This window comes from Thalia democratica, chromosome 1 (genome assembly GCF_965202585.1).
Source record: "Thalia democratica chromosome 1, ktThaDemo2.hap1.1, whole genome shotgun sequence".
Lineage (NCBI taxonomy): Eukaryota > Metazoa > Chordata > Thaliacea > Salpida > Salpidae > Thalia > Thalia democratica.
This window is the reverse complement of record NC_139165.1, coordinates 52,319,782-52,346,617: the sequence shown is the minus strand read 5'-3', so window position 1 is coordinate 52,346,617 and position 26,836 is coordinate 52,319,782. Positions and strand designations below refer to the sequence as shown.

Sequence of the window (26,836 nt, the reverse complement as noted above, 5' to 3'; positions counted from 1 at the left end):
TTAAGCAGTAGGACACAATAAATTTTCTTTGGTATATTTGTGTGGGGTAGCTGTAAAATTTGCATGAGGGGACAAAATTTCACAAAGACACTATTGCACAAAGACACTTTTGCACAAGGTTAAAATTGCACAAGGACACTATTGCACAAGCAAAAAATTTTGCACAGAAACACTTTTCAACAAACTGATTTTCTTTTTTATTTTTTTATTAAATTTTTTTTTTAGTTTATTTATTTATTTTCTTACTATGACTGTTACCCCTAACCCTTACCCTTATAACTTTTTTTTTACTATCACTGTTACCCCTAAACCTTACCCTAGGTCGATAGTTTTCTTTTTTTAATTATTTTTTTTTATAATAACTTATATTAGTTATTTTTTTTATTTGTACTATCACTGGTAATCCTAATCCTTACTATTGGACAGTATTTTTTTTTTATTAATCGTTTAGTTTTTTTACTCTAGTGCAGTTTTGTATCCTTGTACAAGTTTGTCTTCGTGCACTTTTGTCTTGCACTTTTGTCATGCACTTTTGTCATGCACTTTTGTCTTGCAATTTTGTCTTGCAATTTTTACCCATTGTTCCCATTTGTGTTGAGTGTGAGCATTCAAATTTAACATTACTATTATTTAGAAATGAGGTAATCCCCAACAGCATAAAACTTTTTTTTTTACCAGAAAAAAAGTAATAACTTTTACACACACTTTTATTATAAAAGTTTTCTATTCTTTAATTTTAATAACATACTTTTAACAGCTTATTTAAATACTATTTTTCGGACAAACAACTTTAATTATAAAATTCTAGCAAAATAAATTTTACTCTTTTTTAAAATTACGTATGTAAAATCTTTAAAAATTTTTTCTAATCTTAATAAAGTGCTTTATAAATTTTACTGCTGTTTGACTAAAGAAAAGTGAAAGCTTAGTTGTTTTTTGGTTTAAAAAAAAGAGATACAACTTTTTATTCGTCTAAAAAATGTGAAGTTTTGTCAAAAGCTTTGTTCTAAAGTTTTTTTTTTAGTTTTTCATTGTATAACTTTCTGCAAAAAGGATTCTAAAAATTATTATACTACGTGATCTTCTCTTTGCTGATGATGCTGCAAAATTTGCTCACTCTTCCCTTGACCCGCAGACACTACTGAGTCAGTTTTCATCAAAATGTTTGGATTTCGGCCTTACTATAAGTCTTAAGAAGACTAAAGTGCTAATCAAAGAAACATACATTTTACCACAAATTAAGATCAATTACAATAATATCTAAAATTTTTAAAATTTGTATGTATACCTTGGCTCAAATATTGTTCCAAACGTATCATTGATCACAGAAATCAATAGTCTTCTTAATAAAGCAAAGCCCCAGTTGGGCACGTTCGCTCGTTTGACAGCAAGAGTTTGGGTCTTGTTGACTCTTGGGATAACTAAAACTTAAGCATTTGTCAAAGGCTAACGTTTAGTGCGCATATGTATGTAGTAGTTACTATGCTATACGGAAAATTTGGTTAGTTTATTGAACATTAATTAATGCTCAAGAATCAAGATAACTTTTGTATTAGGAACTGGGTGTACGAAACGACTATTTTATCATCGAAAGAGGAAAATCAACTCAACACCAATCTAATATGTATCCGTCGGTTTCTTAAAATTTAACATTCTTAGAATAGCATGGCAACAAGAGATCACAAACGTGAAAGTGTTGAAACGTACTGAGACTGACTGATCTTAACAACCGGTACTTTACCCATAGTCAGTACTGGCTTTGCTTAGTCACGTTATAAGGATGGGTAAAAAACGAATTCCAACGTTTTTTATATAGCGAGTTGATCTTTAGCAATTAAAGCTAAGGTCATTAATGACTAAGTTGTAAGGACGAATTCATTTGCAATATAAAAAACCCGAATATCAGAACATATGGGTGGGAGTTGCTTGCAAATGACCACGACAAATGGCAAGCTGCATTGCACAAAAGACTAAAATAAAGGGAAAAACAATACTTTCATAAACCGAAGCAGACGAAGAAGTGGTATTTAAAAAAAATTACTTCATTAAGTTATTTTATTTACGCTTTGTTTATTTTGTATATTAAATATAGCAATAAATTTATGAATGAAAACTATACCAAAACCTTACAACTGCAGTCGACCCTTTTTCAACTACTGCAAATGATAAAATAGTCATAATGTTCAAAACATACAGTTTTTGATCCAGTCAGCCATTTGATTGTAAGTTACATGTGTGTGTGTTAAATTTGTTGTAATAGTAAAATAAATAATAGATTGTGACTAATCTTAAGTATAAAATATACAATTCCTTTTTAATGGGTTTAAGTGCAGTTGTTACCAGAACCTATTTCTTTTATTAAAAAAAAATTAGTTTCAAACTCTGTGTTTTCTAAGGGTAAAACATGGTGTTTTCTGTGTGTTACATCACATGTTGTTTTACCTTAATTGTGGCCTGATGCCAAGGGTCCTAATAATATTGTTTATTGAACAAAAAATAAGTGCTCAAATATTAGGTCCTAGGACCTGGTGTACAAAAAAACCTTTTGGTTATTGAGTCATACACCAGGATACAGTTTAATGTCATGTCCAGGACAAATTTTAATGACTGCTTTGCAAACTCTTGCTTGAAAAGTGTAAAATTACAAATGGTCAACACATATACATAGAAAATATTATATTTTGGAAATGTTACTGGTGATAGAGCTAATAAAATTGGCTACATATTTTTCTAAAATAACTCGCAATTTTAAGTTGATTCATAAACTAGTTATTATGTAAATTTAATTTTTTTAAATTTAATCAAAGGTAGGACTAGAAACAAATTTTAGGAGTAATGTCAATTACTAAACGGATAGACTTAAGATTACAAATGACTTAAAAAAGTTCCTCAATATAGCATAAATAAATTAACATAATCATATTAATTAACACATTGTGTTGCCTGATGGTGTAAGGGTCTTAATGACTGCTTTGGAAACTCTCTGAGTTGAACTTTATGAGATCAAAACCTAGTGGTCAGTATATATACAATAAGAAAAAAGTATGTGCAGTATGTTTCTAAAAAATAAAGTTCCTGGTCAGAACTGCACTCTTTTTCTCCTCCAAAAAGAAGTTTATAAGTAAGATTTGTCTGTAAGACAATCTGAGAATGATCAAAAAAGTTTTTAGTTAACTTTTTATTATTTCAACAAAAAAAAACATAAGTTGTATGTTACTAAACTTGATTCATATTTTAGAAAAATAATTTGCTCTGATTATTAAAATCTAGTTAGTTTGAAATATGAGGTCTATAGTAAGCAAGCACTTTTGTAATCATTTACCTAAGCGATTTCTTAGCAACAGCTCAGCAGCTTCTAAACATTCTCAAAATAAGTCACAAGAAGTTTTTGATGTGAGTTATAATAAGTGTTTCAAAATATGTTAAAAGTAAATAATGTGTTAAATAGCTTTTATTAATAACAAAGTAGATAATTAAGCTCTCTAATCTAAATGCGTGATTTTGTACAAAACATAAAAGTATGACTAAAAATTTAGATACATATGAGCCGAGCATACAACAAGTTTTTCAAGTTTTATTTAAAAAAATTGTTTGTTTTAAGTATAATCAGTTATTTTATTCATTTGCCACACACTCAAGATGGTTCAATATTAAAAAAAAAATCAAACACACAGGCTAGTTTGAAACCTTTTCAGGGTATTTAGAAATTCAGATAGTATGCATTTCTTTTCCAAAACTTATGCTATTTAGAATTTTTAATGCTAGTTTTTATCTCTTTAAAAATTTTTTTTTCTTTTAAATTTAGTTTTTTCTTTAACTTTAGTTTTTGGTATTATTATACTTTTATTAATATTCTAACTCTCAGTAATATAAACATTTTATTCATCATTATCTCTTGTATAGATAGGAAAATATTTTTTTATTTATATATATTTCTATACTTATAAGATGTAACGTTATAAGGCGTTAAATCCTGGAGATCCTGATAAGCTAAGCTTATCGGAATGTATACCACAGATGTTCTTGTGCTAAAACTTTATTTCAACTAACGGCGTTTCACTGCTCTCAAATAAATTTAAGAACAGATCTACGGAGATCTGTTCTTAAATTTATTTGAGAGCAGTGAAACGCCGTTAGTTGAAATAAAGTTTTAGCACAAGAACATCTGTGGTATTTCTATACTTAAGTATGTAAGTAAGTAAAGTTAAGCATCTTATCAAGGAACAGTTATAGGACTTATTGTTGGCAAATGTACTAACTAGTATGTAGTTATGAAAATTTAATTATAATTTATAACCCTTAAAAAAACTTTTCTTAAATGTATCAGGGTTGCCACTTTACCTGAAAACCTTGAAAAACCTGGAATTTGAAAATTAAGACAAAAAAAAACCTAGAATTTAAGAAATTTTGAAAAAATAACTAAAAAAACCTGGAAAATCCTGGACTTATTAACATGTAAGTAGTAAAATTTCAATTTGACACAAAAATCTTTCATAAAAAAAAAATTGTCATCATCAAAAATTTTTTTATTAAAAGACACATTTAAAGTAGCTTAAAAGTATCTTTCAAATGTTTTTATACTATTTAACTCAGTTTCTTACCTTAAACTTAACTTAAAAACTAAAAATAGACTTTAAAATGTGTACTTTTAAAAACCTGGAAGAAATTTGGAAAATCTGGAAAGTTTTTTGAAAAACGAAGGACAACCCTGATGTTTGTTGATGCATACAGGAAATAGGACTCAAACTAAAAAAATACCTTTAGCTTAGAACCTTAATTTTTTATAAATTACTAATAAATAAAACAGAAAATACAAATTTAAGTGTTACAAACTTATTAAAATTAAGAAGAGGTTTTATAAAGGTGTTTAATATTATGTATACAAGTTTTAACAACATCATGTACAGTAAATTTTCTTGAAACAATTTTTTTGTTTTTTACTGTTCTTTTGAACTGTTCTTTTAAAAGAAAGTTGTTGTAAACTCACGTTAGTTAAATGTAACTCAGGGTGTTTTATTTTTTCAAAAATATTCTTTTTATGTTAAAAGTTTTGTTAATGAATTTTATTAGTAGCTTTATCTTAAAATTCGTTTTATAATGTTTTTAAGCGTAAAATGGGTGATATAATTTATTTTTAGAAAGAATCCAAGTATGGTGCTCATAACTATCATCCTTTACCAGTTGCTTTGGTAAAAGGGAAAAATGTTCATGTTTGGGATGTTGAAGGAAAGCGATTTTTTGATTATTTAAGTGGATATTCTGCTGTAAACCAGGGTCATTGTCATCCTAAACTTGTTGATGCAATGATGGTTATTTTTAAGCAATTGTTTTTTTTTAATACTTTTAATTGAAATTATAACTTTTATATCTAAATTTATTATGTATATTATAAATTTACTAATCAATTTTAACTAGTTTCTTTTAAATTTTTTGTCAAAGTAAATTAAAATCTAATAATAATAAGTTAGATAATTTGTTTTACTAAGTCTATTTTTAATGAATATTTATACTGTGGTTCATAGTTGTATTATTGGTGTTTTTTATGTAGCTTGTTTTTAAATAACGATGAAATAAAGTAGTTGAAACTTTGTGCAAAATTTACTAAATTTTGAATATGCTTATTTTATTCTCTTATACAGAGTCAAGCAAATGAGTTGGCATTGACTTCAAGGGCATTTTATTCAAATGTATTAGGAGAGTATGAAGAGTATATAACCCAATTGTTTGGATATGATAAAGTTTTACCAATGAACACTGGTAAGAAAAATAAAAAAAAACAAAACAGTTGTAGTTTTTAATGAAATTTTTAAATAAAATAGAATGTTTTAAATCTTTTAAAACTACAAAAAATATTAAGACAATTAAAAGGTTAATGATGCCTCAAACAACTTTGTCTAATTTTATCTATTTTTGCTTATTCATACTTTTTGGACTACCACTACATGAATATTTGTTTTATAACACTACATTTTATGAAATTGTTCAAAGCTGTGATCCACAAATTCAGGATCTGAGCGGATCCAAATACTTTAAAAAACTAAGATCTGGTGAGATCCAGACATTTTTTCAAATCAAGATCCAGCCAGATCCGAATTTAGTAAATTTCAGTTTCAGCACAAGTATGAAAATGTTTTATACAGTATTTTACATCTATAAAGTTTTGGTAACTTGAAGAATTAAAACTTCAAGATTTATGGTTTACTATCATTTTTAATTTTTGGCTTTTACAAACTTAAAAATGATTTCAACACTATAAATAAAGCAAAATAGATTAGTGTCAAACATAACGCTAAGTTTTGTTCTATTATTATTAAAATAAGTTGTTTTAATTTACTACATAAGCTAGTAATCTACAAGATTGGTATCTTTTTTGAACTAGCATCTGGCCAAAATCTGGTATTCTTTTAATACTAAGATCCAGTCAGATTTGGATTTTATTCAAACTAAATCCAGCAAGATTGGGATACTAGATCCGGTAGATAACTTGTTTAAAAGAATACTTTGGTAAATTGAAATTACACAAGTTGTTATTTAAGTAAACATTGTGTATTAAAAATAAAATAAGTTTGTTTAAAGCACTGCTATTAAAGGTCAGAATTCAAAATAAATAATTATATAATTCTAAATTTATTTATTTTTTTACTATAGCGAAGCTAACAAAATAATCAAAAGCTATTTTATTATATTTAATTTATTCGATTAGTATTTGTATAGTTATTTAATGTAGGCCTATTATAATTCAAGTAAAAAGCAGTTGATACTACCAACATGTTACCAACTTTGTAGCATATTCTTTTCATGCTTTACCTCTAAACTTCAGCTGTTTATAGTCACTTTATAGAGAAGAAACTCTATTGTTAGGTTATGGTTGTACTACATCATACATACCTTCAAAACATTTTCTATTTTGTTTTTTTATTAATTCACTAAAATTTTTTAATTTATTTTAGGAGTTGAAGCTGGAGAGACAGCGTGTAAGCTTGCAAGGAAATGGGCGTATGAGGTAAAAGGTGTTCCACACAATCAGGCTAAAATTATTTTTGCTGACAATAATTTCTGGGGTAGGACTATGGCCGCGATATCAAGTTCTACTGATCCAGAAAGTTATGGAAATTTTGGTCCTTTCATGCCTGGTTTTGAAAATGTACCATATGATGACCTGCAAGCACTAGAAGTATATTTATTTTATAATGTATTTTGTTAATCTTATTTTGTTGTGTAAGTTACATAGACTTTTTTTCAAATATTTTGACTTTATTTAACTAGATAAAAAGAACTGTAACTGTTAGTAGGTGAAATCATATATTTTTTCAACTAAACACCTAGTTCAGAGTAAGTTGTAATACTAAATTATTAGTCTAACAAATTATTTTTATTGATTTGAAAACAAATGTTAATACTTAAAATATTAAAAAACATTAAAAATTTCTTTTTTAATTTATTTAATGTAGTCATGATCAAAAAATATTTTAATATATCATTAACAAAAAATTAAGAACAGTTAATTGAAATAGTTTTTAGTTTAAAAGACTCTTGCTTTTAATAGATAGAAGAACTTACCAATGTCTTATTTCAGTACCTATTATGGAATAGTGTTTTTATTTTAAGTGTATGAAATTACTAATTTATTTACAATTAAACTCTTAAGTCTAATTTATAGTTTTGTGATCTAGCCTTTTGACACGTTACTTGCACAGTTTTCTAAAAAAAAAATTCTAAAAAAAGTTAAAAATGATACTTTGAGTTTTTAATTAAAAAATTAAGGAAATTATCTATTATTTCCTTTATTTTCTATTTGAATATTATTTAAGTTTTATTTGATTTGATATTGGTAATTTTTGAAGCATTCTTTAATAAATTAACTTGGGAAAAAAAAAATTCTTCAACTTAGTATTACTGAGAATTAAGTATGTTTATAGTGAAGCAAAAATTAACTTTAAAAATATGTTCCATTCTTTTTTTAGATAATTTTGCATAAAACTTGATTAAACTTTAACTTTAAAACGAATGTCTTTCATTAAGGCCATAGGGGGGGGGGTCCACTTTGTTTTTTACAACTTGATCTCATTTTGTAGAATTTAATTTTAGCTATCAGACACTTTTAACCGCTTAAAAAAACTCAAAGTAACTTTTGAGATATAAGCGATCAAAGAAAGGGCGTTCAATACGTTCCTTATGGAAGGCGAAAACTAAAAATGCGAAAAAAGACTATTTCACTAAAAATCTATCTCCTCCTTCATTTTTTGAGTAATCTTTCTCAAATTTTCACAGAATGTGTATCATTAAACTTTAAAGAGATCTATTGTAAGAAATTTTTTTAATTTTGAGTAAAAAAAAAATTATTGTCAAAAAACTACCCTTTTTTTTAGTTTTTTGTGGATAAAATTTTTATTTTTTAAAATTTCAAAAATTCCAACAGTACGATTCTTCAAAATATTAAAAGGAACATTTCCTGAAAATTTGAAGTCTCTAGGTCAAAAAATGAAGGAGGAGATAGGTTTTTAGTGAATTTTAAAATTTCCGAGAAAATTGACCCCGAAAAATTTGCGGTCCATACGTTTATATTGGAAAATTTTTACAAAAAGTTAAATATCTCAAAAGTTAAATGATATTTTTGAATTCTATAAAAACTGGCTTATAGTTTGTACTTTAAGCTTTCATATAAAAGCCAAAGTTAATTTTAGTAAAAAAAAAATGTTGGACCCCCCCCTATGGCCTTAATACTTGAAAGTTTTCATTTTGAATAAAAACCATCTCAGAGCCAAAACCAAAACATACAAAATATTGCTAGTATTCACATTTCTTATTAGATCTCTGTTAACAATTCAAAAGCACAGATAATTCAAAATAATTTAGTATTCAGATAAAAATTGATTATAAGCATTAGATTATGCTTTGAGCACATTTTATTCATTTAAGTGCAACTATTTTGAAGCTATTATTATTATTGCAAGTTTATTGTCCATATGATAGACCTAGGTATCGAAACCTAGACCACTTAAACAGAAAGATACATAACAAAATAAATCAAATATAGAAATAACACAAAAAGTTCATTTTGTTCAAAACAACTATAAAAACATATTTTAATATGATATATAAAATTTATATATTAACATAAATGTCAATATTTTTTAACCATTAACTTATACTTATTTACGTTTTGATGTAGAACGATCAACATGAAGTATTTAAATGCATTAACTGACAACAAAAATAAAAACCTAAAGTAAATAAAATAGAATAAAAACCTAAAATTCAAAATTATCTAATAACAAGAAAAATTCTTCGATTTTTGATATTTTTGTTTAAATGTTCACAAATTTATATAGATAATTTACAGGAAAAATTAAAAGAAGGTAACTGTGCTGCTTTCATGGTTGAACCCATTCAAGGAGAAGCGGGAGTTGTTGTTCCCAGTGACGGATATTTGAGAGGAGTTAGGAGTTTGTGTGACAAGTACAATGTTTTGTTCATTGCCGATGAAGTATGTCTGAAATTAGTTTTTTCTTTTTATTCATTTTATTCATTTGATCATAAGACTTGTACTGATTACGAAAGTCTGTTAAAACTCGTAAATCTTAAATAAAAACTAATCGTTATTTTATTTAATTACAAATACTTAAAAACAGTTAAACAAATTTTACTATATATAATTTTATCAAGTAATTTTTCAGGTACAAACTGGTTTGGGAAGAACGGGAAAAATGCTTGCTGTGGAGCACGAAGGAGTCAAGCCTGATATTTTAGTTTTAGGTACTAAATTTTTAAATCTATAAATTTTAACAAGTTGGCAGTAGTTATAATTGTTACTAGTAAAACAAAATTTGTATTTTTATTAATTATTTTTTTTTGTGGTTGCAATAAAATAGATATATTTTAATTCAGACTAAATAGCTTAAGTTAAAATACTAATTTTAAAGTTATCAAAAGGTAAGGCACTGTCAGGAGGTATGTATCCAGTGTCAGCCGTCCTAACAAGCGACGAAGTCATGCTCACCATTAAACCTGGTCAACACGGTAGCACGTATGGTGGCAACCCACTCGCTAGTAAAATTGCCATGACTGCTTTACAGGTGTGATAAATAATAGTTCTTTTCAGTTATAAAAGATTTAATTTAAGCTGACAAGAGATGAAAAGCTTTGATATTTAGTTTTCATGATCGTTTGAGTGTTTGCATAATATTTTTATTTATACAAATTGTTAATTTTCGAAGCTGCTTTTAATTTGAAAAAATTGTATTTATACATAACTTTTTTCAGACGAACATAAATCCAGCTAACTTGAGGCTAATAAAGTAATTCAAATTTTGTATAACTCACGTGTTTTTTACTAGTCCACCTAAAATGATTGTGTAAAAAAAAAATTAAAGAAGTTTTAAGTTTTTTTTGTTCTATGCATTAAACTTGGTTTTTATTGTGCACAAGTTATCTATAGTTAAAATAAGAGGTCTAGCTTTGTTTTTAGTTTATTTTTAACAGGAATTAAGCACACTTATTAGTCTAGCAGTAAAGTAAAGAGTTATAAAGCTTGCTATCACGTTAGTATAATTTAAAAAAAATTATGGCTTTAGTAAGTTATTAAATTCTTAAAATTTGCCCTTCAAAAACTATCTGAGCAAAATTTATTAAATTCATCTATTAAGAAATTATAAAGCTAAATGATGGTCAATATTAACTATAAACAAAAATGAAATAAAAAGAAATTTATATTAACAAATTAAACAAAATGTATAAAGTAATTACTATTAGATGACAATCTATCAATTATTACTTATTTATAGCATTGTTATTATTTCGACTTAATTATGTTTAAATTATTTTTATAATGAAGTTTTAATGTTGTATAAAAAATAACTAATTAAATCTCTTACATATAATTATAGCATATATGCCAAATTAGTTAAAACGCGGAAATGGTTTTCACTGTGCAAAAGCAGATAGAAAAATTTAGAAGAGAAATAATATTTTACATATTATATACTGATATTGTTTTATAGATATGCCTAATAGCTAATTAATATATATAAAAAACTTTCTTTAATTTACAAATCAGTATATTAAACATACTTAAATATATTTATACAGTTAAAACACCTGAAAAAATATAACTGTTTATAATACAGATTTTAGTCGATGAAAACTTGTGTGAAAATGCCAGTGTAATGGGAGAAAAAACACGTACATTTTTAAGTCAACTACCGAAAGATGTTGTGGTTTCTTATCGCGGGAGAGGACTTCTCAATGCTATTGTGATAAAGAATAATAAAAGTTAGTTTAATTTCCCTGTAAAAAAAAAATAAAAATTCTTATAAAGTAATGCTACTAAGAAATAAAGTAACTCAATAAGCCTCTAAACATTAACTATATAAGTCTATTATGCAGATTAGCATTATTACTATTTACAGTTTTTATTATTATGGTTGTTTGTCGTAGTAAATGCATATTTTATTAATACTCTTCCAAAAAAAAAAACCAAAAACTTTTCATTTATTAAAAATAATCAAGATGTAAAATAGATCAGTAATTATTTTAATGAATTTTTTTTTTAAAGAAAAGTTACTTATATTACTAAGCTTGATGAATAAGTAGAAAGTTTAAGCATTTTATTTTTATTAGTTTACTTTTTCAAGTGTGTTTAAAATAATATAAACTTAATATTTTCTAACAAATAGTTAAGCGTATATTACCTGCCTGTATTATAATTTTTAAATAATTTGCATTAATAGAAAAATAATTTTTTTATCTGTAGTAACTGTAAAATATTTGTTAACTTGAAAGTTAAATACAGTTATTTGTATTTCTTACACTCAACGCAACATAGTTTAATATAAACTGAGCACGAAAATTGTTGAAATAATTCAGAGTTGAATGCTTGGAAGTTGTGTCTGCGAATGAAGGAGTTCGGGTTGATCGCCAAACCGACCCATGACAACATCATTCGGTTGGCCCCACCTCTCACCATAAACAATGAGCAGTTGGAAGAAAGTTTGAACATTATCAAGCAAGCAATTTCCACCTTTGAATAAGGAGATAGTAGAGTAGCACTTCATCAAATATGACTTATATTTATAGGAAATTTATCTCTTTGGTAGAGGTATACTTTTACCTATCATCTGTTGTTGTTTCTTTACTGAACTTTTAGCTTACGGTGATCTCCTCCTATCTATTAGAGTTTTTAAAACACACAAAATACCATCATTACACAACTTTATTATATAACTTTTTTATAATTTTATTAATCATCTAATAAAAATGATTCAATAATTTTTTTAGATTTTATTCAATTTTTTATACATACTGTTTTACTTGCTAAGAATAATAAATTAAGATATATTTGTGATAAAAGTTCGCTGTTATTAAAGTTGTTAATAAATAATGAACTGCCTTTTATACTTTTTGTTAAACCCTTATACAAAACGTGTTTAAACACAGATATATATATATTTACCATTAAGTGTTTAAGCTAATGACAATTTTTTATATATAGATAAATCTCATAATCCTAAAAGCAAAATTTTTCTTTATTTTATAAAAATACATATTTAAAAGTTGTTTTTAAGTGATTATTTTTGTTAAGTTGGTTTACACAAATCGTAACCAGTAGTTAAACTCCATTCTCTAACTTTTAAAATCTTAATAGTTTAATATGTTAGGTTTTTTAAATAAAAATACATTTTTAAAAGTAACTAAAAAGTAAGAAATAATTTTACTTTGATATCTATTATATCATTACAATTTTTTTATAAAACTTATAAGAATCAAGTATGTACACAGTTATATAATAAAATAGTTGAAGTGTTACCTAAATAAGTTTTTATTAACAACTTGTAGGTTTGTTGAGGTTGTTAATGTTTGTGTACAGTTCAATACTGAAACTAATCCTGAATTTTTGCATTAATGCCTGCAATAATATCGTAACAATTTATAAATAGTTAGATACGATTTTATGATATGATTTCCATCAATAAGTGTTTTCTCTATTAAACTAAAGAATGAAGTTGTTTATGTCTCACGTAAGGTTTTTTTTAGTTGTTAAGATTAATGACCTTTATAAAATACAGTTGTCATACTAATTTTTTCAATTAACCGTCAGGTTCGATATAGAAAAATAAATATTAAAAGTTGATTTAGCATCGTTGCGCATTATGACTACAGAGCTTGTAGTAAATGACTTTGAATTTTAAATAAACTATTTAGTTAAGTCCGCTGTCTATTTCCTTCAACTTCTAAAACAATAGTCAAAATTTTTTATTGTTACACAAAAATGCTTGTGAAAGTTTGTATTTTTCACCGTGTTAAAAAAAAATACTGAGAAGCCTACAAAACTTTTAAGAATCTTAAAACACTTGAACGTTTTCTGTATAATTTAGTATACTTTTGAGAATGTAACAACTAAATTACAGAGCAACACAACGAAGGAGCCAATATGGTTAGAGATTAAAGGTTCAATTGAGTTTAAACTACGAATGTTTCATGCTTTCACAAGTTAATAAGCTTTTATATTTTGTTTACTTTTTCCTATGTCCGAACAGAGAATGATGTGGTTTAAATGCTAAACTGGAGGTGGGCAAATTTTCTCGTCGTAGGGCAAGATTTATCAGAAAATATTCATTTAGTTTCCTAAAAAAAGTTAATAATAATTTAGTTAGTGTAAACTAAAAAAGTTTAACATAAGTCAACGACTGATCAAGAGTAAAATGCAATGAAATAATCATAAATAAGCACTGAAGTCATCAGATACTGATGGCTTCAGTGTCTGCAAGACCCGTTAACTTTTTTTTTTGTCTTCAGCTCTTCTTCGACGTAATCATTTTACTTAGTATATTATAATAACAACTTAAATGAAAATTCGAATTAAAAACAGCTGGTTACAAGTTACAACAGCGAAGTTTAATATACAGTATTAAAAAAAAATTATTTAAAAAAGAACAAATTGTACAGTAATCTTCCTTTATTGTACCAACATATGTTTCTGTGTGTTAACGAATCAACACCCTTCAACTGGGTTCTGTAAAAAATATAATTACTGTAATGGAAGAATAGAAGCATAGAGTTCTAAAATGTTGCTTCTACTCTTCGTATCATCAAACATCATTAAGAGATCCTCCAGGTACTTGCAGTGAAGTAGTGGGGAATGTATAACTAAAATTATATTTTTTTACAGAATTATATTATTTAATAAGTTGTATTTTTTTACAGAACCCAGTTGAAGGGTGTTGATTCGTTAACACACAGAAACATATGTTGGTACAATAAAGGAAGATTACTGTACAATTTGTTTTTATTTATATTCCAGTGAAGTTACTTCACTAGGATCTTTTGTTAGCAAAAGATTAAACCTATATTTTTGAACAGTTATTTAAAAAAAGATGTATTAAATCAAGTGAATTTGTACAAAAAGCCAGTAAATGTAAAAATACAAAAAGCCCTAAAAGAATAATTTGGTACTTTCTTTTAAAGCCGCAAAGTTTAATAACAGTTTAAACGCTTAACTGAATTCCACTCTAAGATTCAATTCAAAGTAGCAGGATGTTGATAAACTGTCATCAAGTAGAGTTCATCTGTAAAACTGCCGTTGCTACAACAAAACACTGCATTTGTATAAAAAATTGTTCTTTAAGCAAAGGTCATAATACTTATTCCAAATTTAAACTTTGCAGTGCTCCTAAATAATTAATTTGTAAATAGCTTATTTACACAGCAGGGACAATTAGCGATTTCAGCACAGCACTACTGTAGTTTTTTTAATAATCAAATAAGAGCACATTTGGAGGTATCTATTATAAAATTTTTCAATATGTTTGATTCGCACAATACTTTTTAAAGCAAAAAAATGGTCGCAAGCCATAGATTTATGCTAGCGATCCACTTGCCTAACCCAATACTAAAGTATTTTAAATTATGTATTTTTGGTTCTGTTTTACAGAAATTTACGGTAGTTCGTTTTAACAACTTCCTATATATTGTAGTAAAATAAGTCATTACAAGCAAAAAATAAACTAAACTATGTTTTTAGGTAGTATTTTTAATCATTTCTTCGTATATGAAAAAGAATTATACTGTTTTTATATGAGCAAACTGATTGATGTTGAAAAAAAAGTAAAATCTAAGTTTGTTTATGTATGGAATTGAATTACAAGAAAAACTTCAAACATTCTTTACATTTTTATACCTTAAAAGATACGCCTTACAAAGCACTTTTCTAATGCATTTGATTTGTTAACACATAGAATTGACCAGATAAATTAGTTTGTTGTTTTTATTTTATTGGTTTATTTTTTGTGATGTTTGTTGTCTCAATCGCATATTGTAAGCTTTCGCCATTTTAGCCGTAGCTTCATCACATACAGAGTAAAACTCATAACTGTGTTCCATAATTCTGTCAATCCATTCTTGCACTTTTAAGAATCTGCTCATAAACTTAATGTCGTTTTTCTTTTCCATTTTGACGACAAAAAGAACTGGTGTGGCCATAAAAATGTCTAGAATAGTTTAAACAGGTTATTTTTACCAACAAAGTGCTTAAATTACTTTTACTTTATGTTAAAGAAGAATTAAAACTCATCAAAAGTGTTATCATCAAAAGTTTGATAATGTTCTATACATTTATGCATTTTTGTTATAAAAACATTTATTTTTAAATATATTAAAAGAAAAGTTAGGTAGATAAATTAACAAATCTGTTTTTGATTGTTTAAAGAAATAGTTATCAAGCTTCCTGTTCCTGTTTTTATTATTCACAAAGTAAATTACTTAAGTTTTCTAAAATAAAAAAGTGTTCATAAACTTTCGTTTCTGATCAAATTTATTTTGTGTTTAGTTAATGAATTATTCGTAATGTTTATTACCTCCAAGTGTAAAATTTTTACTCGCAATAAAGGTGTTTTCTGTTTCATTTAGAAAAGTTTCCACCATTTTCAAAGCTTTGTAAACTTCTCCTGCATTTTCTTCCCGCTTATAGTCTCCTTTGTAAGCCACTCCTTGTATGTTCTAATAAATGTTATTTTGCCATTACCATAACATTGATTGCTTTTTGAACAACTGTAAGTTAAATTTTTATCAATCACCGTCTTGTTTGTTACTAGTTTTAAACCTAACAAAAATTTAAAAAAAGGGAATTCATTAAAGACTTGTTTTATAGAAAAAAGAGATTAATGTCATTAAAAATTAATTCCCAGTATAAAATAAAATTATTTTTCAAACTTACAAAATATGAGTTAATCATAAACTCAACAAATTCACTACAATATAAGATCTGGTCGACTTTTGCTCTCATTTGGAAGTCTGTCGGGTATAAACTTCCTTGCTTGGTCTGCTTACTGTATTTGTTGCACAAATAACATGCAATAGCGCGACTGAAGGCATTATTTAGTTAGTTTTGATGTATAATATTTATTATCGTATTTATTGAAATGCAATAACAATAATTATACTACATTTTTGACATCGTTTTGTTACCCTATTATAGTCGTTTTTCCTTATTAAAAAAATTTAAAATAATCAAAAAAATTTTCGACGGAAAGTTAGTATTATTAGTTTAGAATTTAAAACTAAAAAAATTTTGCAATAGTACCTTTCAGATAGACAAAAGTCTCGATCTACTAAAACTGGAATTTTTCCTCTTGGATTGAGCTTTTTTACCTCTATGAGTCTTTGATCATTGCAATCACTTTCTATATTTCTTACTTCGTATGGAAGTTCGAGCACCTTAAGCACTGTTTTAATGCAACGACATTGAGGACTTCGTTTGTCTTCAACAAGAATAAGTTTATTGCTTGAAATTGGTTGAAACTGATTTTTAGGTTCAATTTTCGATTGATCTTCATTGTTTGAAGTCATATTTACTACTTTTTGTGAAAAGTTTATAAGAAAAAAAAGAAAACTTCCTATATTTTATTCAAAACACTGTCTTCATGGAAACTAGCTGTGCTGAAAAAATAATATGAACTATCAAAAACTCTTATATTAACAGGTGTAATACTTTGTTTTATTTTATATTATAACTTCATTTTCCTTGTCATTTCTTTTTTAAATATTTTTAATGTATCTAATTAAGTGTTTATTGTTTCAAAATTCATCAATAGTTTACCATCAAGATAATACAAGTAATACAATTCTTATTTAGATTTTTACAATAAAATGCTAATTCTGTAGATTACAGAGAGTAACTGTTTCTATGAAAAGGTTTAAAATCTAGTTCTAATACTTATAACAGTTAAAAAAAATCATAACTTGGTATTTATATGTATTTTCCTGCAGTTGAAAGTTTTATTAAATTTCTGTTTTAAAATATTTTACATTTTTGGTATGATAACCTAACTTACTGTTTAGATAATATGTTTTGATACTTTTCAAGAATGTTTTGTTTCTATAAAAGCGAAATTTTGTTTTTATTGTTAATTTTTGTAATCGAATACATACAAAGTTTACCGACTGTTTCTTTAACTCTTACTGTTATCCTACTAAAATGAATAAGTTTTAAGTTAGGTACAATTTTTATATTGAATAAGTTTGTTTTAAATGTTGGTATTTAGTCTTTTAGCTCTTAAAAATATTAAAAACTGGCAGCAAGTTGTTAAGCAATATATCAAATTCAAAAATTAAGTGCAAGAGTCAATATTGAAATTTAAAAACATCCTACTTGTTCAAAAACAACTATGAGCTAATGTTTAGATATCCACTTTGAAATTAAATATATGTTCTTCTGTTTACACTGGGAGCCGATAATTTTGGAACTCAACCTAGATATTTCGGAGTCTGTTATGAAGGGTATAAACTAAACTGCTACCCTCGTAAATTTTTATTTTTTAAATTTGTCCTGCAACCATTAATTGCTTGCTGACCCTTGTTTTAAAGTAATTCTTTGAATTTTACTATTTACTTTTCAAACTTTTCTAAAACCTATTACTTTGTATCAGTTAGACCAGGGGTCGGCAGCCTTATGTAACTGGCGGCCAAACTTTTAGAAAATCCTTTTAGGAAAAATTGCTCGCGGGCCATTTAGAAAAAAACCTTTGAGGCCCAAATTTATTTAAAAAAAGTTCTAGAAATCAGTAGATAAATATTATTTAAGATAAAATACATAATAAATTAAGCAATACTAAGAGCACTAATAAAGAGTATTTATTGATTTAAGAGCATAACTGAAAATTTTTATTACAAAGGCTTTAATTTTTATTGTTTTTAAAATGTAAATTTTTGGAAAGGAGCTCGCGGGCCGCAGATTTTGACTTTGAGAGCCGCATTTGGCCCGCGGGCCGCAGTTTGCCGACCCCTGAGTTAGACCATAAAAATTTAACCCACTCAAACTTTAAGAAAATAGAAAACTAAAACTTAGATTTTTATTTATTGCAATTTGTTTTTATTACTTATTTACTCAATTGCTTTAAATTTTATCTACCTGTAGCATGCAACGCTTGCTAGCTAGGATAATAATTAAGATTAAATAAAAACAGCTAGTTTGTATCTAAATCTCTCAGAAAGTATACTTTTTTTTAATTAATTAAAAAACAAAATAAGTTGTTTTAGCTCTTCTTGTAGTTACCCAGCTTTGAATTTTTATATTTTTCAGTTTGTGATTTTTTTAGTTTGTGATTATACACAACCTTTTACGATTATCAATAACCGAAGCAAAATGATAAACAATAAAAAACTCAAAATATTCACTTTAAACATACAACTACTTGCAATACTTTGTAAACTAATAGCATATCTTTGTAATTGGTTTTAACTCGAGCCCGCAATGTACTTTTTAGCTAAAAACATATATTTCTAAAACAACAAAAACATTTTCATGATAAAAGCTTACAGTTAGCCTCTTAATTTAATAACTACTAGTTATTAGTACTATATTATAGCTTAGTTTATCAAACCTTGTGTTTAGAGTAGTTTTTCATACTGATTACTACAACACTTGTAAATAAATGAAGCCCGCGAAAGATTAAATCACATATAAAGCCCTGCATGCGCACTTTTTTAAAGAGGTTGCCGACCTTAACTCTAGTATGTTGCCCTTATGTTTGTTTATAACTTACAAGTAATACCTTTTTTCCCCAGTACTTAACAAGAAAATCTATATAAAAACTTACATTCAAACAAAAAAAAATGTAGTACTATCTCATATCTAATCATACTTCCTCGCCGTTAATCAGTTATTCTTTTTGAAATATCTCAATAAAATTGAAATCAGAGCCGCAAAGAAAAGTTTAAACGATCAATGCTAAATTTTTATATTATTTTTTGGTACTTTTAAGCTCAAAGATAGTTGCAGTTGATATTTATGTAAAACAATTTATAAAATTCTTTCTACTAAACCATAAAAACTAATTCATTTTTAAATATGCATAATATTAACTTATAACATAAATGTTATATAAGTTAAACTTCAACTAATTAATTTTAGTTTAAAAAGGCTTTACATAACTAGTTTAGAAGAGTTTTGTTTTTGAAAATACTCTGCCGTTTAAGTTTATTTTAAAATACATGAATAAATACAAATATCAGATTAGCTTACATTTTTATTACGCTGCATTTTTTGATTAGAAGCTACTTATCTTTAAGAAATATTTCTTTAAGGTAAGAAGTTTGTAAGATACAGTTTCTTATTAATATAGGTTTTTGTAATTACTTTACGTACTGTTTAGAAAAAGTTTTTTATTTTTATTTCACCGATAGCAGTAATTATTTATTAACAATAACTTACATCAAACAGTTCCTTACTAATATAGTTTTTAATTTAAAGTTTATATCGGTAAAGTGTTTGTTTTTATACTCATTTCATTTGGATTTACTTTTATATACAAAAATATCATTATAATGTAAAAAATCTTCTAGCTTTAAAAAATTTGGTTTTATTCACAGTTTTAAATTACTACGTCATAATATGTTTTTTCACTTTTATTTACTTTGTTTCATGAATGTGTTATTGTTAGTTTAAAGTTCACCTAAGAAAGACTGTTGTCCGAAATCGATTTGAACTAAAGTATGCAATAAACTTGTAGATTTTTTAAACCATCGTTTGATTTTTTGTAACTATTGATGCAAAGAAAAAAATCACAAGTAAAAACAATTGACTGTGTCCTGAACCGATTTGAGAATTACATATAAATCTTGTCTTGATTAGAAGCTAAATAGTTTATATTTTCTATTGTTCTTTTTTTTCCATTTTATTTTTAAGAACTTCGTTCTCTTTTAATGTTAGCTAAAAGTTTTCTTCTTATTCTGCTATTTGCTTTTTCAACATCGACTTCGTAGCTTCATTGTGTTTGACATACTTTTTTAAACAATCATTTTTAGTCTCCAGTCTTTTAAAACTTTCCAGCAGGCCTTGTTTCTCAACCAAACTACTTTGGAAGTCGTTGCTTAAAATTTTGAACTTTTCACCGAAGTTTTTCTTCTCCTCACACCAGTTATTTCTAGCTTAAAGCTTTCTATTAATTTTATTAACTGGTCACATTCTACTTTGTAGCGTTCATTTTCCTCCACTAAATTATCAGCAACAGCCCTGTGTTTTTTACTTTCTTCCGTCATGCTCTCGGTTTTTTTCTTCAAATTTTCATTTTCTCGGGTCAGGTTCGCGTAATTGAGCTCAGTCAAAGACTTTAAATTTTTTATTAAAATCTGCTTGTTGATTACTTACAGTAGATAAAAGTGGTTTAAAGTTAACCATTGCCTCTTTTATTTGATCGCATTATTTTCTGTAGAAGCCAAGTTCCTCTATAAAATTATGAGCAACATCCTTGTGTTTTGCATTTTCTTCATCCGTTGAAGCCATTTTTGTTTTCATATTTTTCTTGGATTTTGTGATACTTTTCACTTTTATATTCAATAATTTGTTCGTGAACTTTTTTTGATCTGTTTTCTTTGAAGTCAGTAGATACTGATGGATCAGTATCTGCAAGACCCGTTAACTTATTTTTTTGTCTTAAGCTCTTCTTCGACTTAATCATTTTACTAAGTATAGTATAAGGACAGCTTAAATAATAACTTAATAAAATAATGAAAATTCGAATCAAAGCAATTGGTTACAACAGCAAAGTTTAATATACAGTATTTAATAAAAATATTTTATTTAAAAAAGACGTATTAAATCAAGTAAAATTGTACAAAAAATAATAAAGCTAAAAGAATAATTTGGTACTTTCTTTAATAAGCAACAAAGTTTAATAACAGTCTATTAGTTGGTACTTTCTTTTAAAGCCACAAAGTTTAATAACAGTTTAAACGCTTAATTGAATTCCACTCAAAGATTCAATTCAAGGTAGAAGGATGTTGATATGTCATCCACAAGAGTTCATCTGTAAAAACTGCCGTTGCTACAACAAAACACTGCGTTTGTATTAAAAATTGTTCATTAAGCAAACGTCATAATGCTTACAAATTCAAACTTTGCAGTGCTCCTAAATAATTAATTTGTAAATAAGTGTACTCTTATTTACAAAGCAGGGACAATTATCGATTTCAGCACATTTTTCTTTCTCGATTTGCCCTTTTTGGCGTTCTTGGCCAGGCTTCAATGATAAGCCTCTAGTCATGAGTAGACAGAAAAAAAAATCATATACAGTGGTTCGCTTAAATCCTACTGACGTAGCTCATTAAACTGCTTCTCTTCTCTTGCAGCTGAAACAGGTCACATTAAAAAAAAAGAAGAACTTATAATATATTTGTATAGGTATTTTATTCAAAAATGTTATTTTAATTGCAATAACAATTTAAAAAATCAAATACTAATAGAATCATCAAAAAAACTAGTTACTAGAAGCAACAAATAGAAAGAAAATAAAATTATAACCAGTTGTATTCCATTCACCACTTTTAAATATACATAAACGCTTAAAAAGAGCAAAAAGATACTTACGCGCTTAAAAATTAATCCGAGCTAGATGCTTTGGCGTAACTTATGGGGACTTTTCGTACCCTTAAACTGTACTTTTCAGTTTCCTCACAAATCGTAACTCTGGGAACATACGCTTTCACGTTCCTTATAGAAACCTTTACCAACCCAGAATTCTTTTGAATGATCATATTTTGCTCTGAACAAGGAATCACTTTATATGGACCGTGGTAGAGTGTGCTAAGTTTTCGCTTATGTTGTCTCCTAAGCCAAACCCATTCTCATTCGAGAATCACTTGTTTATAATATGACTTATTATCGTGGCGCTTAAATTGCCTACCAACTTTAGCAATCATATTCAAAAATGCTTTAGTTTCTAGAGTCTGGATGTGGTGATAACTTCAGTACTCTCAATTTTGCCGAACATTACTCTCCCCGAGAGATTCTCTGCCGTCCCGAGAGCATATTGAGCTGGGGTATAAAGTGAACCTTCAACGAAAGTATTTTTTAAAGCTGCCGTTATCAGAGGCAAATTCAAAGCCCAATTTGTCTTACCAGATAACGCGCGAAGTGCAACATTGATAGTCTTATGTTGCCTCTCAATGTAACCCTTAGTTTGAGGGCTGTATGGGGATACCAAACGATGATCAATTCCTAACTGTTCGAACGCTTCGGTTAACTCGGTGTTAACACATTCACGACCGTTACCGGAAACAACTACTTTAGGGACACCAAATGGACCTACCCAGCATTGAAAAAAATGCATTCCTGACAGTCACAGCTTTCTTATCTGTGATCGGCATAGTCAAAAGAAACCCTGTGGCTCGGTCTTTGGCTGTTAATATATACTTATTATCACAAGATGACTCATTTAGAGGGCCGACAAGATCTATGTGAACAAACTGGAATCGTTCCGTATTGTCTGGAAAAAAAAACATTTTTTGGACGATTATATTTTGGTCGCTTGACATATCACACAGCTTTTGACCCAATGAGTCACATATTTTATCAATTTAGACCAGTAATAGTCTTTTGCAATAGCCTCTATTGTTTTATCAATACCCAGGTGTAACCTTTCATCGGCCACATTAAATGCTGTTAGGCGCAGAGATTCGGGCAGAATGACCCGCTTATTATTTTCGTCTATCACTACCGCTAAATTTTCTGGTTGTAAATAATCGACCGCTTTCTTCATGTTACGTGCGGTATCTACTATCCCTGGTTCCTTACATTGCAATACCGCAATAACTTCCCTATTTATCATATTAGAGCTAGTCGTATTTTCCCCGTTCACTTCATTTCACTGACTGCTACCTATAATTTCCTCTTCACGTAATTGGACGCGCTGTGTTCAGGCTCCGACTCAGACGTATAAAAAAGTCAGAATCTTGGTTATACGCACGAACATGCATTGCCGACTGTGGGGGTCAGCTTAAACTATCCGCTACTACATTACCATGGCCATTTATATACCTTACTTTTAGATTAAATTACTTGATTGCGCATATACAACGTTGTTCCGCTGGAGAATGATTACCCATTTCGTTTGTAATGGCCCTTTCTACTGATTTACTATCAGTACGTATTATTAAGGATCACCCCAATATTTTATTTTAGAAGTGATTAAGAGACAAATATAACCCGCGAAGTTCTTTATAAAAAGTAGAACGTACTTACTTAAATGTAGGGAGCTTCTTTGAAAAAAACGCAAGCGGTTGCATTTCTCCCTTCTTGTTCCAAAACTGCGCCAAGGTGGCTGTCCGAAGCGTCCGTGAAGAGAATCAGGGGTTTTGTGTGGTCTTCATAGCTTATTGTTGCTGCTTCAACTAACATAGCTATTGTGTCATGATAAGCTTTGATCTGACCATCAGTAAGTTTAATAATTGCTTGCCTTAGATCCCCCCGAAATTTCATTTAGCGGTGCCATTACTTCGGCTAAGTTTGGTATAAATCGATGATAGTAACTAATCATACCAATTGCCCTTTTTAACTCTTTGCGTGTGTTTGGTATGGGTAATTTTTTTATCGCTTCTACCTTAGATTCCATAACATCAACCCGTCAACACCTACTGTATGACCTAAAAAATCTAACTTAGTTTTATTTTGCTTTGATTAAAATTAAACCGTTTGTCGATAATGTTTCTAAAACCTGTTTTAAATGTGATATGTGACTGTCCGCGGAATCTGAATACACAAGAATATCATCTAAATATACAAAAGTGCCCCACATGAAAACAAGATACTATCAATAAATTGCTGGAAACGTGTTGGCGCATTCCGCAACCCGAAAGATTTGGTTGTAATCAAATAAGTTGTAATCACTAAAGATACAAATACCCCGGAATTAGTTATGTTAGCAGCATATTTTCGTGAGTTTGGATGAAGAGGTAAGCTATAGTAAGCTTCTTTAAGATCTAACGTGCTGAAAAAACGGGTACCTCCCGGAATTCTTTCCGAGAGCGTATCTATGCGCGGTAGCGGGTATGAAAGTAGACGTGTGTGGGCATTTAAAACTGTGTAATCAACACAAATACTCAAATTATCATCTTTTTTGGGCACTACCGTGATTGGTGATGCACACATGTTAGTATCTCCCTTTAAAAAAGCTCCTCTCGTAACTAGATCTGAATAAATTTTATATACATTTTGTTGACAGTTAAATTACATTACCGCGCCTTAATCATTCGCGGTTTATAGTTGTCAACTATAATCTCTAGAAAGTGGTTGTGTTTTCTCGGAGCAGTGTAATCAGGAGTTTTTGTAAACTCAGAGTAATTCAGCAGTAGTGTTTCACACTTAGTCTCTAACGTATTTATGTTATTACTGTCCCTAACTTCCCCCGTATTAATTAATACAAATACCGACGTAGGCAAGTCAGCGGCCCTAAAAAGTTTAGTCGTTTGGTTAGACAACTGATGCGTCAATTCCAACGTGAAAGGGCATATTATCAATTTGTTTGAAATTAAAATGTCCATGCCTAAAATTTTATAACTCCAGTACTCTTGAGTCACTCAAAAGTTATGTTTAATGGTTTTAAAATTACCTAGCTAAAGGTCAACGCAAGCGCACCCTACGGGGTGGGTTTCATTGTCGCCAATAACCTTTATAGTTCTACTGAACGGCTTAAAATAGTGGTTTATGCCATTTGTTAGATTCTTAGGCAATATAGAAACTTCGCACCTAGAGTCAATTAAGAATAGAACGTTTGTAACATTGTCCTTTGCAAATAATAGACTCTGAGGCAAAGTTTTTGGATTAATAGACGATTTATTTGAAATAGCAAACGACCAATTAGTTTTTACATTCGGTTTTGTCGTGATATCGTTATGCAATTGAGAGTGAGAGTTAGTATTAGGTGACGGATTGTTAGGCTGCCATGGATTGGCAGAGGGACGAATTGGTATGGCTTCCACAGGCTTAGTAAAAGAAACTCTATTCCCATCCTCATGTCCTTTCATTTATTTGAAGATGGAAACTCGTTTTTTTATCGTATTGTTGCCGTAACAGGGACTTAGGGCAAGTTGCAACTGCAGCACAATAGTCTTTGCCAAACGAAACTTAGTTGCTTTATATAGAACTACAAGACATAAAAAAATTGAATTTTTAAGTAAAAAAAAACCTTTTTGTTGTTTTTATTTAGTCTATAACCAAAAATGTCATGTCTACAAAGCAAGAAAAATCGTTCAAGATGTTTTTTGTCTAAACTGATAAAGAATTGTAAGCTCCATTAATTTTTTACGAAACTTAGTTGTTTTATATACAATAATAAAAAAATTAATTAAATAAACTTTTAGGTTAAAAAAAATAATTTTTTGATGTTTTTATAAATTTACAAACAAAAATTTCATATCTACAAAGCACAATAAATAGTTTAAGATGTTTTATGTCTAAATTGAATAAGAGTTGTAAGCTCCATTAATTTTTACAAAAACAAGTTTTTAGCGAAAAAGTGTTCAAAAATGCGAATATCTGATTTTTGGTTATCTGCGAAAATTCAGCTTACTATAATTAACTTACTTCAGCTTACTATAAATACTTTAGTGCCTTATAAAGCTAGTTTTGTTTAACGTGTAATGGTTGTTTACATTGAGTTTTTAAAAGAACTAAAAAATAGTGTTTATTTCTTTAATCTACTTTACTATTATATTTTAGTGATTACAAAACAGTTACTTTTAATGTGTTTGAACTTTTTTTCGTAAGATAAGTATGAAAAAATTACTTAAAACAGTTTAAAAGTTTTTGCCCAAATTTTAGATTTTATAAGTTTCAACTAAAATTAGATAAACAAAAAACTGTATACCAGGGTTTATTAGGTATGCTAAGCAGGTCATTGGGCAATACCTTTCACATGTTAATAAGATTTTAACTTATTAAGCAATGGTAATTAACAGCTAATGATTAACAGCTAATAAAAAATTAATACTTGGCTTAATAAGATTTTTTCTCACGTTGTCTCTATTATTGACTGTGCTAGATTTTCCTAAGGATTTTTTTTATAATATATCAAAAACTTAAATAAAAACACGTATACATCTAAGAGAAAATGTTTAATGAACAGAAGATAAAATTGGCAGCAGTTTATTTTCAAGAAGAAAAAAAGACTTGTTGACTTATATTATGAGTTAGATTTTTTAAAGCTATTTTCTTTTAACGTAATGCTTATCGGGACATTTCTAACAGTTATGTTTTTTTAATACTTGTACTACATGCTATATTTTTTGCTTTCTAGTTTTTTCTTTTCCAACTAAATACATTACTTTTACAATAATTATATATGCTAGTTAGACAAAACTAAATATATTTTTGATTCTGAAATTTTTAAAAGCTTTAACTTCTATCAAATAAATAATACATGCTGATTTTTTAAATGATAACTATCCTTAACAAGTATTTTAAGTATCAAAAAATAAGTTTGCTAACCTAAGAATATTTTTTAAGTCTGTTGTTTATAAGAACTCATATTGCAGAAGCTAAAACTATAGGTGTAAATTATACTGAAAC

At 27.9% G+C, this 26,836-nt stretch overlaps 2 protein-coding genes across 2 annotated transcripts; one reads left to right on the top strand and one right to left on the bottom strand.

The window, feature by feature from the left end:
- The first annotated feature begins 3,233 nt into the window (after positions 1-3,233).
- Positions 3,234-12,393, top strand: LOC145849126 (ornithine aminotransferase, mitochondrial-like). The gene is made up of 9 exons (XM_082954220.1): positions 3,234-3,393; positions 5,139-5,309; positions 5,640-5,757; positions 6,951-7,174; positions 9,344-9,487; positions 9,678-9,756; positions 9,934-10,076; positions 11,127-11,271; positions 11,866-12,393. The coding sequence occupies exons 1-9, from the start codon at positions 3,283-3,285 to the stop codon at positions 12,027-12,029; spliced, it is 1,299 nt and encodes a 432-aa protein (XP_082810346.1). The 5' UTR covers positions 3,234-3,282; the 3' UTR covers positions 12,030-12,393.
- Positions 12,394-15,267: 2,874 nt separating this feature from the next.
- LOC145837531 (inactive glutathione S-transferase D3-like) lies at positions 15,268-16,842 on the bottom strand. Its single transcript, XM_082945122.1, has 4 exons — positions 16,577-16,842; positions 16,211-16,358; positions 15,852-15,993; positions 15,268-15,485 (listed from the first exon to the last, which is right to left on the bottom strand). Exons 1-4 carry the CDS (start codon positions 16,840-16,842, stop codon positions 15,268-15,270), a joined length of 774 nt encoding a protein of 257 aa, XP_082801248.1.
- Positions 16,843-26,836: the final 9,994 nt, after the last annotated feature.